Source organism: Manis pentadactyla, chromosome X, assembly GCF_030020395.1.
Source record: "Manis pentadactyla isolate mManPen7 chromosome X, mManPen7.hap1, whole genome shotgun sequence".
Taxonomy (NCBI): Eukaryota; Metazoa; Chordata; class Mammalia; order Pholidota; family Manidae; genus Manis; species Manis pentadactyla.
Genome location: NC_080038.1, coordinates 67,809,631 through 67,826,401, shown reverse-complemented (window position 1 = coordinate 67,826,401; position 16,771 = coordinate 67,809,631). Strand labels below are relative to the sequence as shown.

General features: G+C 39.3%; 1 protein-coding gene across 5 annotated transcripts in view; it reads left to right on the top strand.

Moving 5' to 3' along the window:
* Nucleotides 1-327: 327 nt before the first annotated feature.
* ABCB7 (ATP binding cassette subfamily B member 7) overlaps nt 328-16,771 on the top strand; it is a 249,093-nt gene continuing 232,649 nt past the window's right edge. For 3 of the 5 annotated variants that reach the window (XM_057495975.1, XM_057495976.1, XM_036902710.2), the window contains exon 1: nt 330-581. In XM_057495975.1, the coding sequence (XP_057351958.1) occupies nt 414-581 (168 nt within the window). In that variant the 5' untranslated portion in view covers nt 330-413. Of the gene's footprint in view, nt 582-16,771 lie in introns of all 5 variants that reach the window. The other 2 variants (XM_036902711.2, XM_036902709.2) reach the window with 1 other exon arrangement.

Genomic DNA, 16,771 nt, shown 5'->3' with positions numbered 1-16,771 from the left:
ATCTACCCTACGCATTTAGTGCAGTTGTGAAGGTAAGAATATTCAGAGGGAAAATGGACAGAGTGAAGCGTGGCACTGAGTTGGAGGCGTAAAGATAAGAGTGGAATTGCGGACAAGAGGCTGTCAGATTTAGCAACAGCAGTGTTTGGGACACACACTAAAAAAACGATTTGTTGTTTACCTGAAAAGAGAGAACAACAGTGTTACTCAGATACTCCCTGTTGTGAGAGAAAAACACGGGTTCTAGAAGAAGACAGCGGTTGCGCTAAAGCCCGTGAACCTTGCGAGGGAAGCCGTTTCCGGTCTGGGGCCCTGGTAATGCCAGGGGTAGTGGAGAGGGGACCGAGGGAGTCGAGTTCCGTCCGCCAGCGTCCCACAATCCTCTGCTCTCGGTTCCTCTTGCCTTGTTCAAGATGGCGCTGCTCGCGATACGTTCCTGGCGCTGGGCAGCCGCGGCGGCTGCTTTCGAAAAGCGACAGCACGCCGCACTTCTGATACGGCCTCTAGTCTCTGTCCGCGGCCCAGGTCCGCAGTGGAGGTCACGTTTGCTCGGCGCCTCCGGAACCGCTCGAATCTCCCAGGTGAGATGCCATACACAGGGAAAAATAGGGTGAAGGACAAGGGGACCTATCGGGAAAATGTTGCTTTCGTGTCCTCTGGTCACAGGACATAAAGAAAGGTTGTCAAGGATAACTCGCAGCAGCAGTAAGTGAAGGAAATTAGAGCCAGTCATTTGGGAAGAGGTGACGAAAACCTTCGGAGTACGGCCAATGGGAACAGGACGGAAGGTTACGGCAGAGGGCACCTGGAGCGCCTCTGTCTCTCACAGGATTTACAGTTTTTTCTCCGAGTTTAAGAGAATCGCACTGTTCCCAGACTGCTTCCGTTTCTAAATGTAAGGAAAACTGGGCCCCTTTCCAAAGTTAGTAAGGGAATTTGGGACCAATTTGTCCATGGTTCCGATTTTCTCAGACAGAAGTAGCCGTTTGGAGGGCACTGTAAAGATGACAGCAAGCTGCCTATAAACTAGCGGCAAATTGAATTGGCACCAGTTAACTCCCTTGCTGACAGACAGGGCTCCTTGATAGGCCAAAACCATAATTATCTTTCTCGACCAAACGGACTGCCCGAAATTCATATGTAAACACTATTGTCCTTTGATCTGAAAATAGTGTTCTAATGTATAGAGAGGTCACTTTGAAATTCATAAGGCTGTTTTTAACTAATGAATGTAGCTTTTGTTAAGTGCCTCTTAATATTTGCGTCCGTTATTACCTCTCACTCTAGAACAGCATTTATTATTATTTGCAATTGCTGTACTTTGGTGTATCTTTTTATTTTCTGTATGTTTGCAAAAAGCTTTAACTGCCACCACTTATTCATCTCTATCACTAAAGTACTGTCAGCTTTGAGAAACCACCTCTTAAATTTTGATTCTTTGTAAATAAATGTTTGATGTCTGCTATATAAATAGCACTGTGCTATAAAATGGGGTACCAAGAGAAATAAACAGTAATGCCTTCAAGATTGGTCAACTTAGTTAAGGAGATTGGATCTGTGCATTACAAGAATAACTAAAAAACTGTAGTAGATTAAATATCAGATGAGTAGTATGAACAGTAAGGGCTGCAGTCTTCCAGGGGAATTAGTGATAATTAAGGACCAGATTATAGAAAGCATCTCATGTTGGTGATAGAACGGGAGAACATAATAAGCGGGGTGAATAGAGAATGGCACTAGGCATGTGGAATGCTGGAGGAATTATATCTGTTGGTTCATTCAGTAATTACTGAATATCTTTACAGTAGTGAACAGGACAAAATATAGGCCTTGTTCTTAGGGAGTTTAAAATCTAGTAGGGGAAATAGGCAAAAGAAACAGGCAATTTTAATACAGTAGTACAATGAAGGGAAAGGTACAAAGTACTAGGTCTTAAGGGTCATCAGTTCTAATCTTGAAGGGGGTGAAAATTGCCTCAAGTAACTGTTGTCTAAGCCAAGACCTTAAAAGCTAGGAAAAACAAGCTAAAGAGGAAATAGCATGCGCAAACACCCACAGGTAAGAGAAGACATGGGCCCTTTGTAGAACTGCATGTTGTTTAGATTAGTAAGGAGTTCAAGACAGGAAGTGGTCAATGAGGCTAGAAAACCAAATCCAAATAGTTTTAAAGTTTTTAAAGCGCTTTATAGTTGAAAGTTTGTAACACATGATCTCTTGGGAACCATTCTTGTTTTCCTCATCCTCTAATGATCTAGATGAAGTTAAGATAAGATTTGTAGGACTTTGTCAGGCTGGAGGAATGAGGGGGAAGCAGTCAGAAGTTTCAGATGTGATGGCAATAAAATGTAAGCCTTCTCTCTTTTCATGAGCACTATCCCCAAAACTTCATTTCTCCACTACCTCTTCTATATTCTACCATTTCCTTTGGTTACCACTTCTGAAGTGTGAAAAACAAGGAACATGTTACCTTTGTTTTCTGCTTACTAAAGGCATGAAATTCTTGCCATCATTTAAAAAAAATGAATTTAACAGGGAGATGAAGGAATTATTACAGGGCTTTGAAAGTAGGACCTTATATAACCTGAGGCACCTTCAAATTAATTAGTGACTTGTGATTAAGATTACAAAATAAATACTGAATGCATTCTTTTAGGACAATCACTAGTATTTAGCATAATATTTTAGAGCTGAAAGGAACATTATAAGCTTCAGTGTTACAAACTATGACTGGGTTGGATCAGCATTTTTTTAGATGAAATTCATTTGAATAAGAAAGAAAATATTAGGACTTTATACATATTAAGGGAAATATCTTTTGTACTTTTGTTTTATGTACATGTATACATTCTCACATGTGTGTGATTACTGGAATGCATTATAAAATGCATTTTTCACGCAGGATTATACCTGAGAGCTATGCTGTGCAATATGGTAGTAGCTAGCTTCATGTGGCTGTTTAAGTTAAAATTGACTTTAAAAATTCCTTAGTTGCATTAGCCACATTTCAAGGGCTCAGTAGTCATGTATATATACATGGAACATTTCTATCATTGCAGAATGTTCTATTGAACAGTGCTGCTTTAGAGAATATCATATCTAGCTTTCCTAACTTTGCAGATGAGGAAACTAAGTCCTAGTATAGTAATGACAGTCTTTAAGGTCATTCATTGATTTATTGCCTTCTGTGTGTTAGGTATTTATATAAAGGTACTCTGGCAGACACTAAGCACATAAATGTTTGTTGAATTTCAAAGATACTATCTAATAATTACTAGAGCTCTTTTTTTTGAGAGGGCATCTCTCATATTTATTGATCAAATGGTTGTTAACAACAATAAAATTCTGTATAGGGGACTCAATGCACAATCATTAATCAACCCCAAGCCTAATTCTCAACAGTCTCCAATCTTCTGAAGCATAACGAACAAGTTCTTACATGGTGAACAAGTTCTTACATAGTGAATAAGTTCTTACATGGTGAACAGTGCAAGGGCAGTCATATCACAGAAACTTTTGGTTTTGATCACACATCATGAACTATAAACAATCAGGTCAGATATGATTATTCATTTGACTTTTATACTTGATTTATATGTGAATCCCACATTTCTCCCTTATTTTTTAAAATAAAATGCTGAAGTGGTAGGTAGATGCAAGATAAAGGTAGAAAACACAATTTAGTGCTGTAAGAGGTCAAATGTAGATGATCAGGTCTGTGCCTATAGACTAAGTATTAATCCAAGCTAGACAAGGGCAACAAAACATCCACAGATGCAGAAGATTTCTCTCAAAACAGGGGTGGTGAGGTTCTAAGCCTCACCTCTGTTGATCCCCAATTTCTCACCTGATGGCCCCCCGCGACTGTGCCTGTCTTAGGTTGTTCCTCCCTTGAGGAATCTTACCCGTCTCTGGCTAACCAGTCATCTTCCAGGGCCATACAGGGAAATGTAAAGTTGGTAAGCGAGAGAGGCAATATTGTTTGAAAAGGTTAGCTTTTTACTTCTTTGCAGATTTATGCCCTGTGGCTTCTATGCCCAGCATTTGTCTTGAGGTATCTTTACCACTTGGAAGAATTACGATATTGGGTAATTTTCGATATGAGACACAAATTCTACTAAAGGGCTGTAATTAGGAAGGAAGAAGAAAAGCTATAGAAGTAGAAGATGCAAGAAAACATGGGAAGATTGATTATTTCTTTGACGTAACTTCTTGTAGAGTAACATAAGCATGTATAGGTTTTAACAAACTACTAATTAAATTGCGTACACACATTAACAGAATAGGAATACAGATACATAACAAAAGCAGACCTACAATTACCAGCCATATCCAGTGAAACCAAGAAAACCAGTTAGGTACCCTAGGCAGTTGTGTGAAAACTTATCAATAATATGATGGATGTTGTCTAACTGAATTTGAATAGTTTGAGAAAAATCAGACAAATTAAAACAACACATTCCTGGGAACTGTTCACATCCCATATGTTCTTTTAACAGTAGATAGTCTGTAGTCGCACGATTTTGGAGCCCTGTAACTTGCACTTCTCCTAATTCTTGGTTGAGTTCTGACAATATAGATCCAGTCAAATTTGTTGTTAAACTGTATGCACAGGTCAGCTTAGATAATCTCCTTCTTCATTCCAATGGCAAGTCCAGGAACTGGCGGGATGAATGCAGCTACAACTGCAACAGTGCCAGGATCTTTGTTGAAGTTTTTTGATGATGATCTTCTGGAATGACTCTTCCAGAGGATGTTGATGTTGGAAGTTCTTCTTCATATCATAGCTTAATTCGTTTTCTGGGTAGCCAAATTAGGCTTTGATCCTCTGTATAAACACAAACAAACCCTTTGCCCACACTTTGATATGACCTTTTTACCATTGTGAAGAACCTATTGGAGACTACCACATGGGAACTGCTTTTTTTTTTCTGTTTTAAAAAAATTTTTTATTAAGGTATGATTGATATACACTCTTATGAAGGTTTCACATGAAAAACCAATGTGGTTACTACATTTACCCATATTATCAAGTCCCCACCCATACCCCAATGCAGTCACTGTCCATAAGTGCAGCAAGATGCCACAGATCCACTATGTGCCTTCTCTGTGCTACACTGTTCTCCCTGTGATCCCCCACGCCATGTGTACTAAACATAATACCGCTTAATTCCCTTCTCCCTCCCTCCCACCCCCACTCCCACACCCCTCCCCTTTGGTAACCACTAGTTCATTCTTGGAGTCTCTGAGTCTGCTGCTATTTTGTTCCTTCAGTTTTGCTTCATTGTTATACTCCACAAATGAGGGAAATCATTTGGCATTTGTCTTTCTCCGCCTGGCTTATTTCACTGAGCATAATGTCCTCCAGCTCCATCCATGTTGTTGCAAATGGTAGGATTTGTATCTTTCTTATGGCTGAATAGTATTCCATTGTGTATATGTACCACATCTTCTTTATCCATTCATCTACTGATGGACACTTAGGTTGCTTCCATATCTTGGCTATTGTAAAAAGTGCTGCAATAAACATAGAGGTGCATATGTCTTTTTGAATCTGAGAACTTGTATTCTTTGGGTAAATTCCAAGGAGTGGGGTTCCCGGGTCAAATGGTATTTCTATTTTTAGTTTTTTGAGGAACCTCCACATTGCTTTCCACAATGGTTGAAGTAGCTTACATTCCCACCGGCAGTGTAGGAGGCTTCCCCTTTCTCCGCATTTTTGCCAGCATTTGTTGTTCTTAGTCTTTTTGATGCCATTCTTACTGGTGTGAGGTGATATCTCATTGTGGTTTTAATGTGCATTTCCCTGATGATTAGTGATGTGGGGCATCTTTTCATGTGTCTGTTGGCCATCTGAATTTCTTCCTTGGAGAACTGTGTCTTCATATCCTCTGCCCATTTGTTAATCAGGTTATTTGCTTTTTGGGTGTTGAGGCGTGTAAGTTCTTTATATATTTTGGATGTTAACCCCTTGTCAGATATGTCTTTTATAGATATATTCTCCCATACTGTAGGATGTCTTTTTGTTCTGTTGATGGTGTCCTTTGCCTTACAGAAACTTTTTAGTTTGATGTAGTCCCATAAGTTCATTTTTGCTTTTGTTTCCCTTGCTCAAGGAGTTGTGTTCAGGAAGAAGTTGCTCATGCTTATTTTCATATTCAGGAGATGTTTGCCTATGTTGTCTTCTAAGAGTTTTATGGTTTTATGACTTACATTGAAGTCTTTAATCCATTTCTAGTGTACTTTGGTGTATGGGGTTAAACAATAATCCAGTTTCATTCTCTTACATTTAGCTGTCCAGTTTTGCCAACACCAGCTGTTGAAGAGGCTGTCATTTCCCCATTGTATATCATGGCTCCTTTATTATATATTAACTGACCATATATGGTTGGGTTTATATCAGGGCTCTCTAGTCTGTTGCATTGGTCTATGGGTCTGTTCTTGTGCCAGTACCAAATTGTCTTGATTACTGTGGCTTTGTAGTAGAGCTTGAAGTTGGAGAGTGAAATGCCCCCAGCTTTATTCTTCCTTCTCAGGATTGCTTTGGCTATTTGAGGTCTTTTGTGGTTCCATATGAATTTTAGGATGATTTTCTCTAGTTCATTGAAGAATGCAGTTGGTATTTTGATAGGAATTGCATTGAATCTATAGATTGTTTTAGGCAGGATGGCCATTTTGACAATATTAATTCTTCCTATCCATGAGCATGGGATGTGTTTCCATTTATTGGTATCTTCTTTAATTTCTCTTAAGAGTGTCTTGTAGTTTTCAGGGTATAGGTCTTTCACTTCCTTGGTTAGGTTTATTCCTAGGTATTTTATACTTTTTGATGCAATTGTGAATGAAATTGTTTTCCTGATTTCTCTCTGTCCTAGTTCATTGTTAGTGTATAGGAATGCCACAGATTTCTGTGTATAATTTTGTATCCTGCAACTTTGCCAAATTCAGATATTAGATCTAGTAGTTTTGGAGTGGAATCTTTAGGGTTTTTTATTTACAATATCATGTGATCTGCAAACAGGGACACTTTAACTTGTTCCTTACAAATCTGGATGCCTTTTATTTTAGTCGTCTTGAAGGTAGATACCATAACTGCATTGGGTTCCTGATCAACTATCATTATTTGGCCTTGTTCAAAATCAATGAAATGAATTTCATATTGTTTTGGTCTTTTAGAATTTTCTTTCCAAGAGACAATACAAGCTTCCAGCAGTCCTTGATTGTGTTTTTTTATTTTATTTTGGTATCATTAATCTACAATTACATGAAGGACATTATGTTTCCTAGGCTCCCCCCTTCACGAAGTCCCCCCCATATCCCCTTTCACAGTCACTGTCTATCAACATAGTAAGATGCTGTAAAATCACTACTTGTCACCAAGTTCACAGTCACTGTCCTTCAACATAGTAAGATGCGTAAAATCACTACTTGTCTTCTCTGTGTTGCAAGCCCTCCCCGTGCCCCCCCGACACTATACATGCTAATCGTAATGAGCCCTTTCTTTTCTTCCTGCCTTTATCCCTCCCTTCCCAACCATCCTCCCCAGTCCCTTTCCCATTGGTAACAATTAGTCCATTCTTGGGTTCTGTGCTTCTGCTGCTGTTTTGTTCCTTCAGTTTTCTTTTGTTATTATACTCCACATATGAGTGAAATCATTTCGTACTTGTCTTTCTCCACCTGGATTATTTCACTGAGCATAATACCCTCTAGCTCCATCCATGTTGTTGTGAATGGTAGGATTTGTTTTTTTCTTATGGCTGAGTAATATTCCATTATGTATATGTACCATGTCTTCTATATCCTTTCATCTACTGATGGACATTTAGGTTGCTTCCATATCTTGGCTATTGTAAATAGTGCAGCGATAAACATAGGGGTGCATCTGTCTTTTTCAAACTGGAGTGCTGCATTCTTAGTGTAAATTCCTGGAAGTGGAATTCCTGGGTCAAATGGTATTTCTATTTTGAGCATTCTGAGGAACCTCCATACTGCTTTCCACAATGGTTGAAATAATTTACATTCCCACCAGCAGTGTAGGAGGGTTCCCCTTTATCTACAACCTCGCCAACATTTGTTGTTGTTTGCCTTTTCGATGATGATGATCTTTACTAGTGTGAGGTGATATCTCATTGTGGTTTTAATTTGCATTTCTCTGATAATTAGCTATGTGGAGCATCTTTTCATGTGTTTGTTGGCCAACTGAATTTCTTCTTTAGAGAACTGTCTATTCAGCTCCTCTGCCCACTTTTTAACTGGATTATTTGCTTTTTGTTTGTTGAGGTGGGTGAGCTCTTTATGTATTTTGGATGTCAACCCTTTATCCGATCTGTCATTTTCGAATATATTCTCCCATACTGTAGGATACCTTTTTGTTCTATTGATGGTGTCCTTTGCTGTACAGAAGCTTTTCAGCTTGATATAGTAACATTTTTTCATTTTTGCATTTGTTTCCCTTGCCTGGGGAGATATGTTCAAGAAGAGGTCACTCATGCTTATGTCTAAGAGATTTTTGCCTATGTTTTTTTCTAAGAGTTTTATGGTTTCATGACTTAGATTCAAGTCTTTGATCCATTTCAAATTTACTTTTGTGTATGGGGTTAGACAGTGATCCAGTTTCACTCTCTTACATGTAGCTGTCCAGTTTTGCCAGCACCATCTGTTGAAGAGACTGTCATTTCCCCATTGTATGTCCATGGCCCCTTTATCGAATATTAGTTGACCATATATGTTTGGGTTAATGTTTGGAGTCTCTGTTCTGTTCCATTGGTCTGTGGCTCTGTTCTTGTGCCAGTACCAAATTGTCTTGATTACTGTGGCTTTGTAGTATAGCTTGCAGGTGGGGAGTAAGATCCCCCCACTTTATTCTTCTTTCTCAGGATTGCTTTGGCTATTCGGGGTCTTTGGTGTTTTCATATGAATTTTTGAACTATTTATTCCAGTTCATTGAAGAAAGCTGTTGGTAATTTGATAGGGATTGCATCGAATCTGTATATTGCTTTGGGCAGGATGGCCATTTTGACGATATTAATTCTTCCTAGCCACGAGCATGGGATGAGTTTCCATTTGTTAGTGACCTCTTTAATTTCTGTTAAGAGTGTCTAATAGTTTTCAGGGTATAGGTCTTTCACTTCCTTGTTTAGGTTTATTCCTAGGTATTTTACTCTTTTTGATGCTATTGTGAATGGATTTGTCTTCCTGATTTCTCTTTCAATTAGTTTATTGTTAGTGTATAGGAAAACCACAGATTTCTGTGTGTTAATTTTGTATCCTGCAGCTTTGCTGAATTCCGATATTAGCTCTAGTAGTTTCGGAGTGGAGTCTTTAGGGTGTTTTATGTACAATATCATGTCATCTGCAAATAGTAACAGTTTAACTTCTTTACCCATCTGGATTCCTTGTATTTCTTTGTTTTGTCTAATTGCCATGGCTAGGACCTCCAGTACTATGTTGAATAACAGTGGGGAGAGTGGGCATCCCTGTCTTGTTCCTGATCGCAGAGGAAAAGCTTTCAGCTTCTCGCTGTTCAGTATGATGTTGGTTGTGGGTTTATCATATATGGCCTTTATTATGTTGAGGTACTTGCCCTCTATACCCATTTTGTTGAGAGTTTTTATCGTGAATGGATGTTGAATTTTATCGAATGCTTTTTCAGCATGTGTGGAGATGATCATGTGGTTTTTGTCTTTCTTTTTGTTGATGTGGTGGATGATGTTGATGGATTTTCGAACGTTGTACCATCCTTGCATCCCTGGGATGAATCCCACTTGGTCATGGTGTACGATCCTTTTGATGTATTTTTGAATTCGGTTTGCTAATATTTTGTTGAGTATTTTTGCATCTACGTTCATCAGGGATATTGGTCTGTATTTTTCTTTTTTGGTGGGGTCTTTGCCTGGTTTTGGTATTAGGGTGATGTTGGCTTCATAGAATGAGTTTGGGAGTATTCCCTCCTCTTCTATTTTTTGGAAAACTTTAAGGAGAATGGGTATTATGTGTACTCTGTATGTCTGATAAAATTCCGAGGTAAATCCATCTGGCCCGGGGGTTTTGTTCTTTGGTAGTTTTTTGATTACCGCTTCAATTTTGTTGCTGGTAATTGGTCTGTTTAGATTTTCTGTTTCTTTCTGGGTCAGTCTTGGAAGGTTGTATTTTTCCAGGAAGTTGTCTATTTCTCCTAGGTTTCCCAGCTTGTTAGCATATAGGTTTCATAGTACTCTCTAATAATTCTTTGTATTTCTCTGGGGTCCGTCATGATTTTTCCTTTCTCGTTTCTGATACTGTTGATTTGTGTTGACTCTCTTTTCCTCTTAATAAGTCTGGCTGGAGGCCTGGATTGCTATATACTTCCTCTTAAGACTGCTTTTGCTGTATTCCACAGTATTTGGGGCTTTGTGTTGTTGTTGTTGTTTGTTTTCATATATTGCGGGATCTCCATTTTGATTTGAAAATTGATCCATTGATAATTTAGGAGTGTATTGTTAAGCCTCCATGTGTTTGTGAGCCTTTTTGCTTTCTTTGTACAGTTTATTTCTAGTTTTATGCCTTTGTGGTCTGAAGAGTTGGTTGGTAGGACTTCAATTTTTAGAATTTACTGAGGCTCTTTTTTGTGGCCTAGTATGTGGTCTATTTTGGAGAATGTTCCATGTGCACTTGAGAAGAATGTGTATCCTGTTGCTTTTGGATGTAGAGTTCTGTAGATGTCTATTAGGTCCATCTGTTCTCGTGTGTTGTTCAGTGCCTCTGTGTCCTTACTTATTTTCTGTCTGGTGGATGTGTCCTTTGGAGTGAGTGGTGTGTTGAAGTCTCCCAGAATGAATGCATTGCATTCTGTTCCCTCCTTAATTCTGTTAGTATTTGTTTCACATATGTTGGTGCTCCTGTATTGGGTGCATATATATTTGTAATGGTTATATCCTCTTGTTGGACTGAGCCCTTTATCTTTATGTAATGTCCTTCTTTATCTTTTGTTACTTTCTTTATTTTGAAGTCTATTTTGTATGATAATAGTATTGCAACACCTACTTTTTTCTCTCTGTTATTTGCATGAAATATCTTTTTCCATCCCTTGACTTTAAGTCTGTGCATGTCTTTGGGTTTGAGGTGAGTCTCTTATAAGCAGCATATGGATGGCTCTTGCTTTTTTATCCATTCTATTACTCTGTGTCTTTTGATTGGTGCATTCAGTCCATTTACATTTAGGATGATTGTTGAAAGGTATGTACTTATTGCCATTGCAGGCTTTTAGTTTGTGGTTACCAAAGGTTCAAGGTTAGCTTCTTTACTATCTTACTGTCTATCTTAACTCGCTTATTGAGCTATTATAAACACAGTCTGATGATTCTTTATTTCTCTCCCTTCTTATTCCTCCTCCTCCCTTCTTCATATGTTGGGTGTTTTGTTCTGTGCTCTTTTTATGAGTGCTCTTATCTAGAGCAGTCTCTGTTAGATGCCCTGTAGAGGTGGTTTGTGGGAGGCAAATTCCCTCAAGTTTTGCTTGTCTGGGAATTGTTTAATCCCTCCTTCATATTTAAATGATAGTCGTGCTGGATACAGTAATCTTGGTTCAAGGCCCTTCTGTTTCCTTGCATTAAGTATATCATACCATTCTCTTCTGGCCTGTAGGGTTTCTGTTGAGAAGTCTGATGATAGCCTGATGGGTTTTCCTTTGTAGGTGACCTTTTTTTTCTCTCTGGCTGCCTTTAATAGTTTGTCCTTGTCTTTGATCTTTGCCATTTTAATTATTATGTGTCTTGGTGTTGCCCTCCGTGGATCCCTTGTCATGGGAGATCTGTGTACCTCTGTGGTCTGAGAGGCCTTTTTCTCCCCTAGTTTGGGGAAGTTTTCAGCAATTATTTCTTCAAAGACACTTTCTATCCCTTTTTATCTCTCTTCTTCTTCTGGTACCCCTGTCATGCAGATATTGTTCCGTTTTGATTGGTCACTCAGTTCTCTTAAAATTCTTTCATTCCTGGAGATCCTTTTTATTTCTCTCTGCATCAGCTTCTCTGCGTTCCTGTTCTCTGTTTTCTAGTCTGTTAATGGTCTCTTGCATCTTGTCCATTCTGTTTTGAAGTCCTTCCAGAGCTTGTTTTATTTCTGTATTCTCCCTCCTTAATTCTTGCATATTTTTCTGCAAGTCCATCAGTATGGTTATGGCTTTTGTTTTGAATTCTTTTTCAGGAAGACTGGTTAAATGTATCTCCCCGGGTTCCTTCTCAGGGGAATATGTAGCAGATGTCAATGCTGTCTGGGTTAGTCTTGTCTGGATCAAATTTTTTTTGCCTTTTCATGTTGATAGGTGCAGTGGTGAGCTATTGGCTTTCTGTCAGCTTGGAGAGCTAAGGCTTTACACTTGCTCCTGGCCTCTTTACCGGGACAACTGCGACCCCTAGTGACTTGTGTTGGGCAGTTGCGTGTAGACTGGGTCTCTGTATCTTGCCCGGCTGGTATGGAGGACGTTCCCTTGCTGTGGGCGTGGCCAGCCTTAGGCCGCTGCTCTGTTATGGCGGGGCCCCGGAGGGGTAATTAATGGGGGGCTGTTTGGCTGTTTACCTCCGAGAGGGGTCTCAGAGCTGTTTTTCAGGGGGTTAGTGTGTCTGGAGTTCCCTGGAATTTGCATCTGCTGGACTGTGACCCAGAATGGTTCCGTCCAGCTGTGGCATCCCTGTCCCTTTAAGACTTTCAAAAAGCACTCGCTTTTCTTTGTCACAGGGGCGCTGGCTTTGGGACCTGCTCAAAGATCTTGCTGCCCTGATTCCTTAGTTTCCAGCACCCCACGCATGCACTATGTCTGTGCTCTGGTGCGGATGGCTAGGGCTGAGTGATTAGCAGCCCTGGGCTCCCTCTCCCTCCCCGCTCCGACTCGTCTCCTTCCGCCGGGAGCTGGGGTGAGGGGCACTCGGGTCCTGCCGGGCCGGGGCTTGTATCTTACCCCTTTTACCAGGTGCTGGGTTCTCGCAGGTGTGGATGTAGTCTGGCTGTTGTTCTGTGTCTTATGATCTCTCTTTTAGGATTAGTTGTATTTGTTGTATTTTCAAAAATATATGTTTTTGGGAGGAGATAACCACTGTCCTACTCACGCTGCCATCTTGGCTCCGCCCCCGTGCTATTTTCTTTAAGAGAAAATAATATCAGAAAAATGTACTTCCATAGCAGATAATACGACACCATTTAAAAGATCAAAATTAAGGATGTGTAAAGCTTGCATTAATCGTTGATTTGCAGTTAATTTTATCCAATCGGAGTAATCCCCCACCCTTTTTGTTATCATTAATCTACAATTACATGAAGAACATTATGTTTACTAGGCTCTCCCCTACACCAAGTCCCCCCACACAAACCCCATTACAGTCACTGTCCATCAGCATAGCAAAATGTTGTAGAATCACTACTTGTCTTCTCTGTGTTGCACAGCCTTCCCCTTTCCCCCACCCCCCTTATACATGCCAATCATTATACCCCCTTTCTTCTTCCCCGCCCTGATCCCTCCCTACCCTCCCATTCTCCCCAGTCTCTTTCCCTTTGGTAACTGTTAGTCCCTGCTTGGGTTCTGTGATTCTGCTGCTGTTGTGTTCCTTCAGTTTTTCCTTTGTACTTATACTCCACAGATGAGTGAAATCATTTTGTAGTTGTCATTCTCCGCTTGGCTTATTTGACTGAGCATAATACCCTCTAGCTCCATCCATGTTGTTGTAAATGGTAGGATTTGATTTCTTCTTATGGCTGAATAATATTCCATTGTGTATATGTACCACATCTTCTTTATCCATTCATCTACTGATGGACACTTAGGTTGCTTCCATTTCTTGGCTATTGTAAATAGTGCTGCGTTAAACATAGGGGTACATCTGTCTTTTTCAAACTGGAGCGCTGCATTCTTAGGGTAAATTCCTAGAAGTGGAATTCCTGGGTCAAATGGTAAGTCTATTTTGAGCATTTTGAGGAACCTCCATACTGCTTTCCACAATAGTTGAACTAATTTACATTCCCACCAGCAGTGTAGGAGGGTTCCCCTTTCTCCATAACCTCGCCAACATTTGTTGTTGTTTGTCTTTTGGATGGTAGCCATCCTTACTGGCATGAGGTGATATCTCATTGTGGTTTTAATTTGCACTTCTGTGATAACTAGTGATGTGGAGCATCTTTTCATGTGTCTGTTGGCCATCTGAATTTCTTTTTTGGAGAACTGTCTGTTCAGTTCCTCTGCTCATTTTTTAATTGGATTATTTGCTTTTTGTTTGTTGAGGTGGGTGAGCTCTTTATGTATTTTGGATGTCAACTCTATATCGGATCTGTCATTTTCGAATATATTCTCCCGTACTGTAGGATACCTTTTTGTTCTATTGATGGTATCCTTTGCTGTACAGAAGCTTTTCAGCTTGATATAGTCCCATTTGTTCATTTTTGCATTTGTTTCCCTTGCTCGGGGAGATATGTTCAAGAAGAGGTCACTCATGTTTATGTCTAAGAGATTTTTGCCTATGTTTTTTTCTAAGAGTTTTATGGTTTCATGACTTACACTCAAGTCTTTGATCCATTTCGAATTTACTTTTGTGTATGGGGTTAAACATTGGTCCAGTTTCATTCTCTTACATGTGGCTGTCCAGTTTTGCCAGCACCATCTGTTGAAGAGACTGTCATTTCCCCTTTGTATGTCCATTGCTCCTTTATTGAATATTAATTGACCATATATGTTTGGGTTAATGTCTGGAGTCTCTAATCTGTTCCACTGGTCTGTGGCTCTGTTCTTGTGCCAGTACGAAATTGTCTTGATTACTATGGCTTTATAGTAGAGCTTTAAGTTGGGGAGTGAGATCCCCCCCCACTTTATTCTTCTTTCTCAGGATTGCTTTGGCTATTTGGGGTCTTTGGTGTTTCCATATGAATTTTTGAACTATTTGTTCCAGTTCATTGAAGAATGTTGCTGGTAATTTGATAGGGATTGCATCAAATCTGTATATTGCTTTGTGCAGGATGGCCATTTTGACTATATTAATTCTTCCTAGCCAAGAGCATGGGATGAGTTTCCATTTGTTATTGTCCTCTTTAATTTCTCTTAAGAGTGTCTTACAGTTTTCAGGGTACAGGTCTTTCATTTCCTTGGTTAGGTTTATTCCTAGGTATTTTATTCTTTTTGATGCAATTGTGAATGGAATTGTTTTCCTGATTTCTCTTTCTATTGGTTCATTGTTATTGTATATGAAAGCCACAGATTTCTGTGTGTTAATTTTGTATCCTGCAAGTTTGCTGTATTTCGATATCAGTCCTAGTAGTTTTGGAGTGGAGTCTTTAGGGTTTTTTATGTACAATATCATGTCATCTGCAAATAGTGACAGTTTAACTTCTTCTTTACCAATCTGGATTCCTTGTATTTCTTTGTTTTGTCTAATTGCTGTTGCTAGGACCTCCAGTACTATGTTAAAGAACGGTGGGGAGAGTGGGCATCCCTGTCTTGTTCCCGATCTCAGAGGAAAAGCTTTCAGCTTTTCGCTGTTCAGTATGATGTTACCTATGGGTTTATCATATATGGCCTTTATTATGTTGAGGTACTAGCCCCCTATACCCATTTTGCTGAGAGATTTTATCATGAATGGATGCTGAATTTTGTCAAATGCTTCTTCAGCATCTATGGAGATGATCATGTTGAGTATTTCTGCATCTACATTCATCAGGGATATTCGTCTGTAATTTTCTTTTTTGTGGGGTTGTTGCCTGGTTTTGGTATTATGGTGATGTTGCCTTCATAGAATCAGTTTGGGAGTATCCACTGCTCTTCTATTTTTTGGAAAACTTTAAGGAGAATGGGTATTATGTCTTCTGTGTATGTCTGATAATATTCCAAGGTAAATCTGTCTGGCCCGGGGGTTTTGTTCTTGGGTAGTTTTTTGATTACCACTTCAATTTGTTTGCTCGTAATTGGTTTGTTTAACTTTTGTGGTTTCTTCCTTGGTCAGTCTTGGAAGGTTGTATTTTTCTGGGAAGTTGTCCATTTCTTCTAGGTTTTCCAGCTTGTTAGCATATAGGTTTTCATAGTAGTCTTTAATAATTCTTTGTATTTCTGTGGAGTCTGTCATGATTTTTCCATTCTCATTTCTGATTCTGTTGATGTGTGTTGATTCTCTTTTTCTCTTAATAAGTTTGGCTAGAGGCTTATCTAGTTTTGTTTATTTTCTCAAAAGACCAGCTCTTGATTTCATTGATTTTTGCTATTGTTTTATTCTTCTCAATTTTGTTTTTTTCTTCTCTGATCTTATTATGTTACTCCCTCTGCTGACTTTAGGCCTCATTTGTTCTTTTTCCAGTTTCGATAATTGTGATGTTAGACTCTTCATTTGGGATTGTTCTTCCTTCTTTACGTGTGCCTGGATTGCTACAGACTTTCCTCTTAAGTCTACTTTTGCTGTGTCCCACAGAATTTGTGGCTTTGTGTTGTTGTTGTCATTTGTTTCCATATATTCCTTAATCTCTATTTCAGTTTGTTCGTTGAGCCATTGATTATTTATGAGCATGTTTTTAAGCCTCCATGTTTTTGTGAGCCTTTTTGTTTTCTTTGTAGAATTTATTTCTAGTTTTATACCTTTGTGGTCTGAAAAGTTGGTTGGTAGTATTTCAATATTTTGGAATTTCCTGAGTCTCTTTTTGTGACCTAGTATGTGGTCTATTCTCGAGAATGTTCCATATGTACTTGAGAACAATGTGCATCCTGTTGCTTTTGAATGTAGAGTTCTATAGATGTCTGTTAGAGCCATCTGTTCTAGTGCGTTGTTCAGTGCCT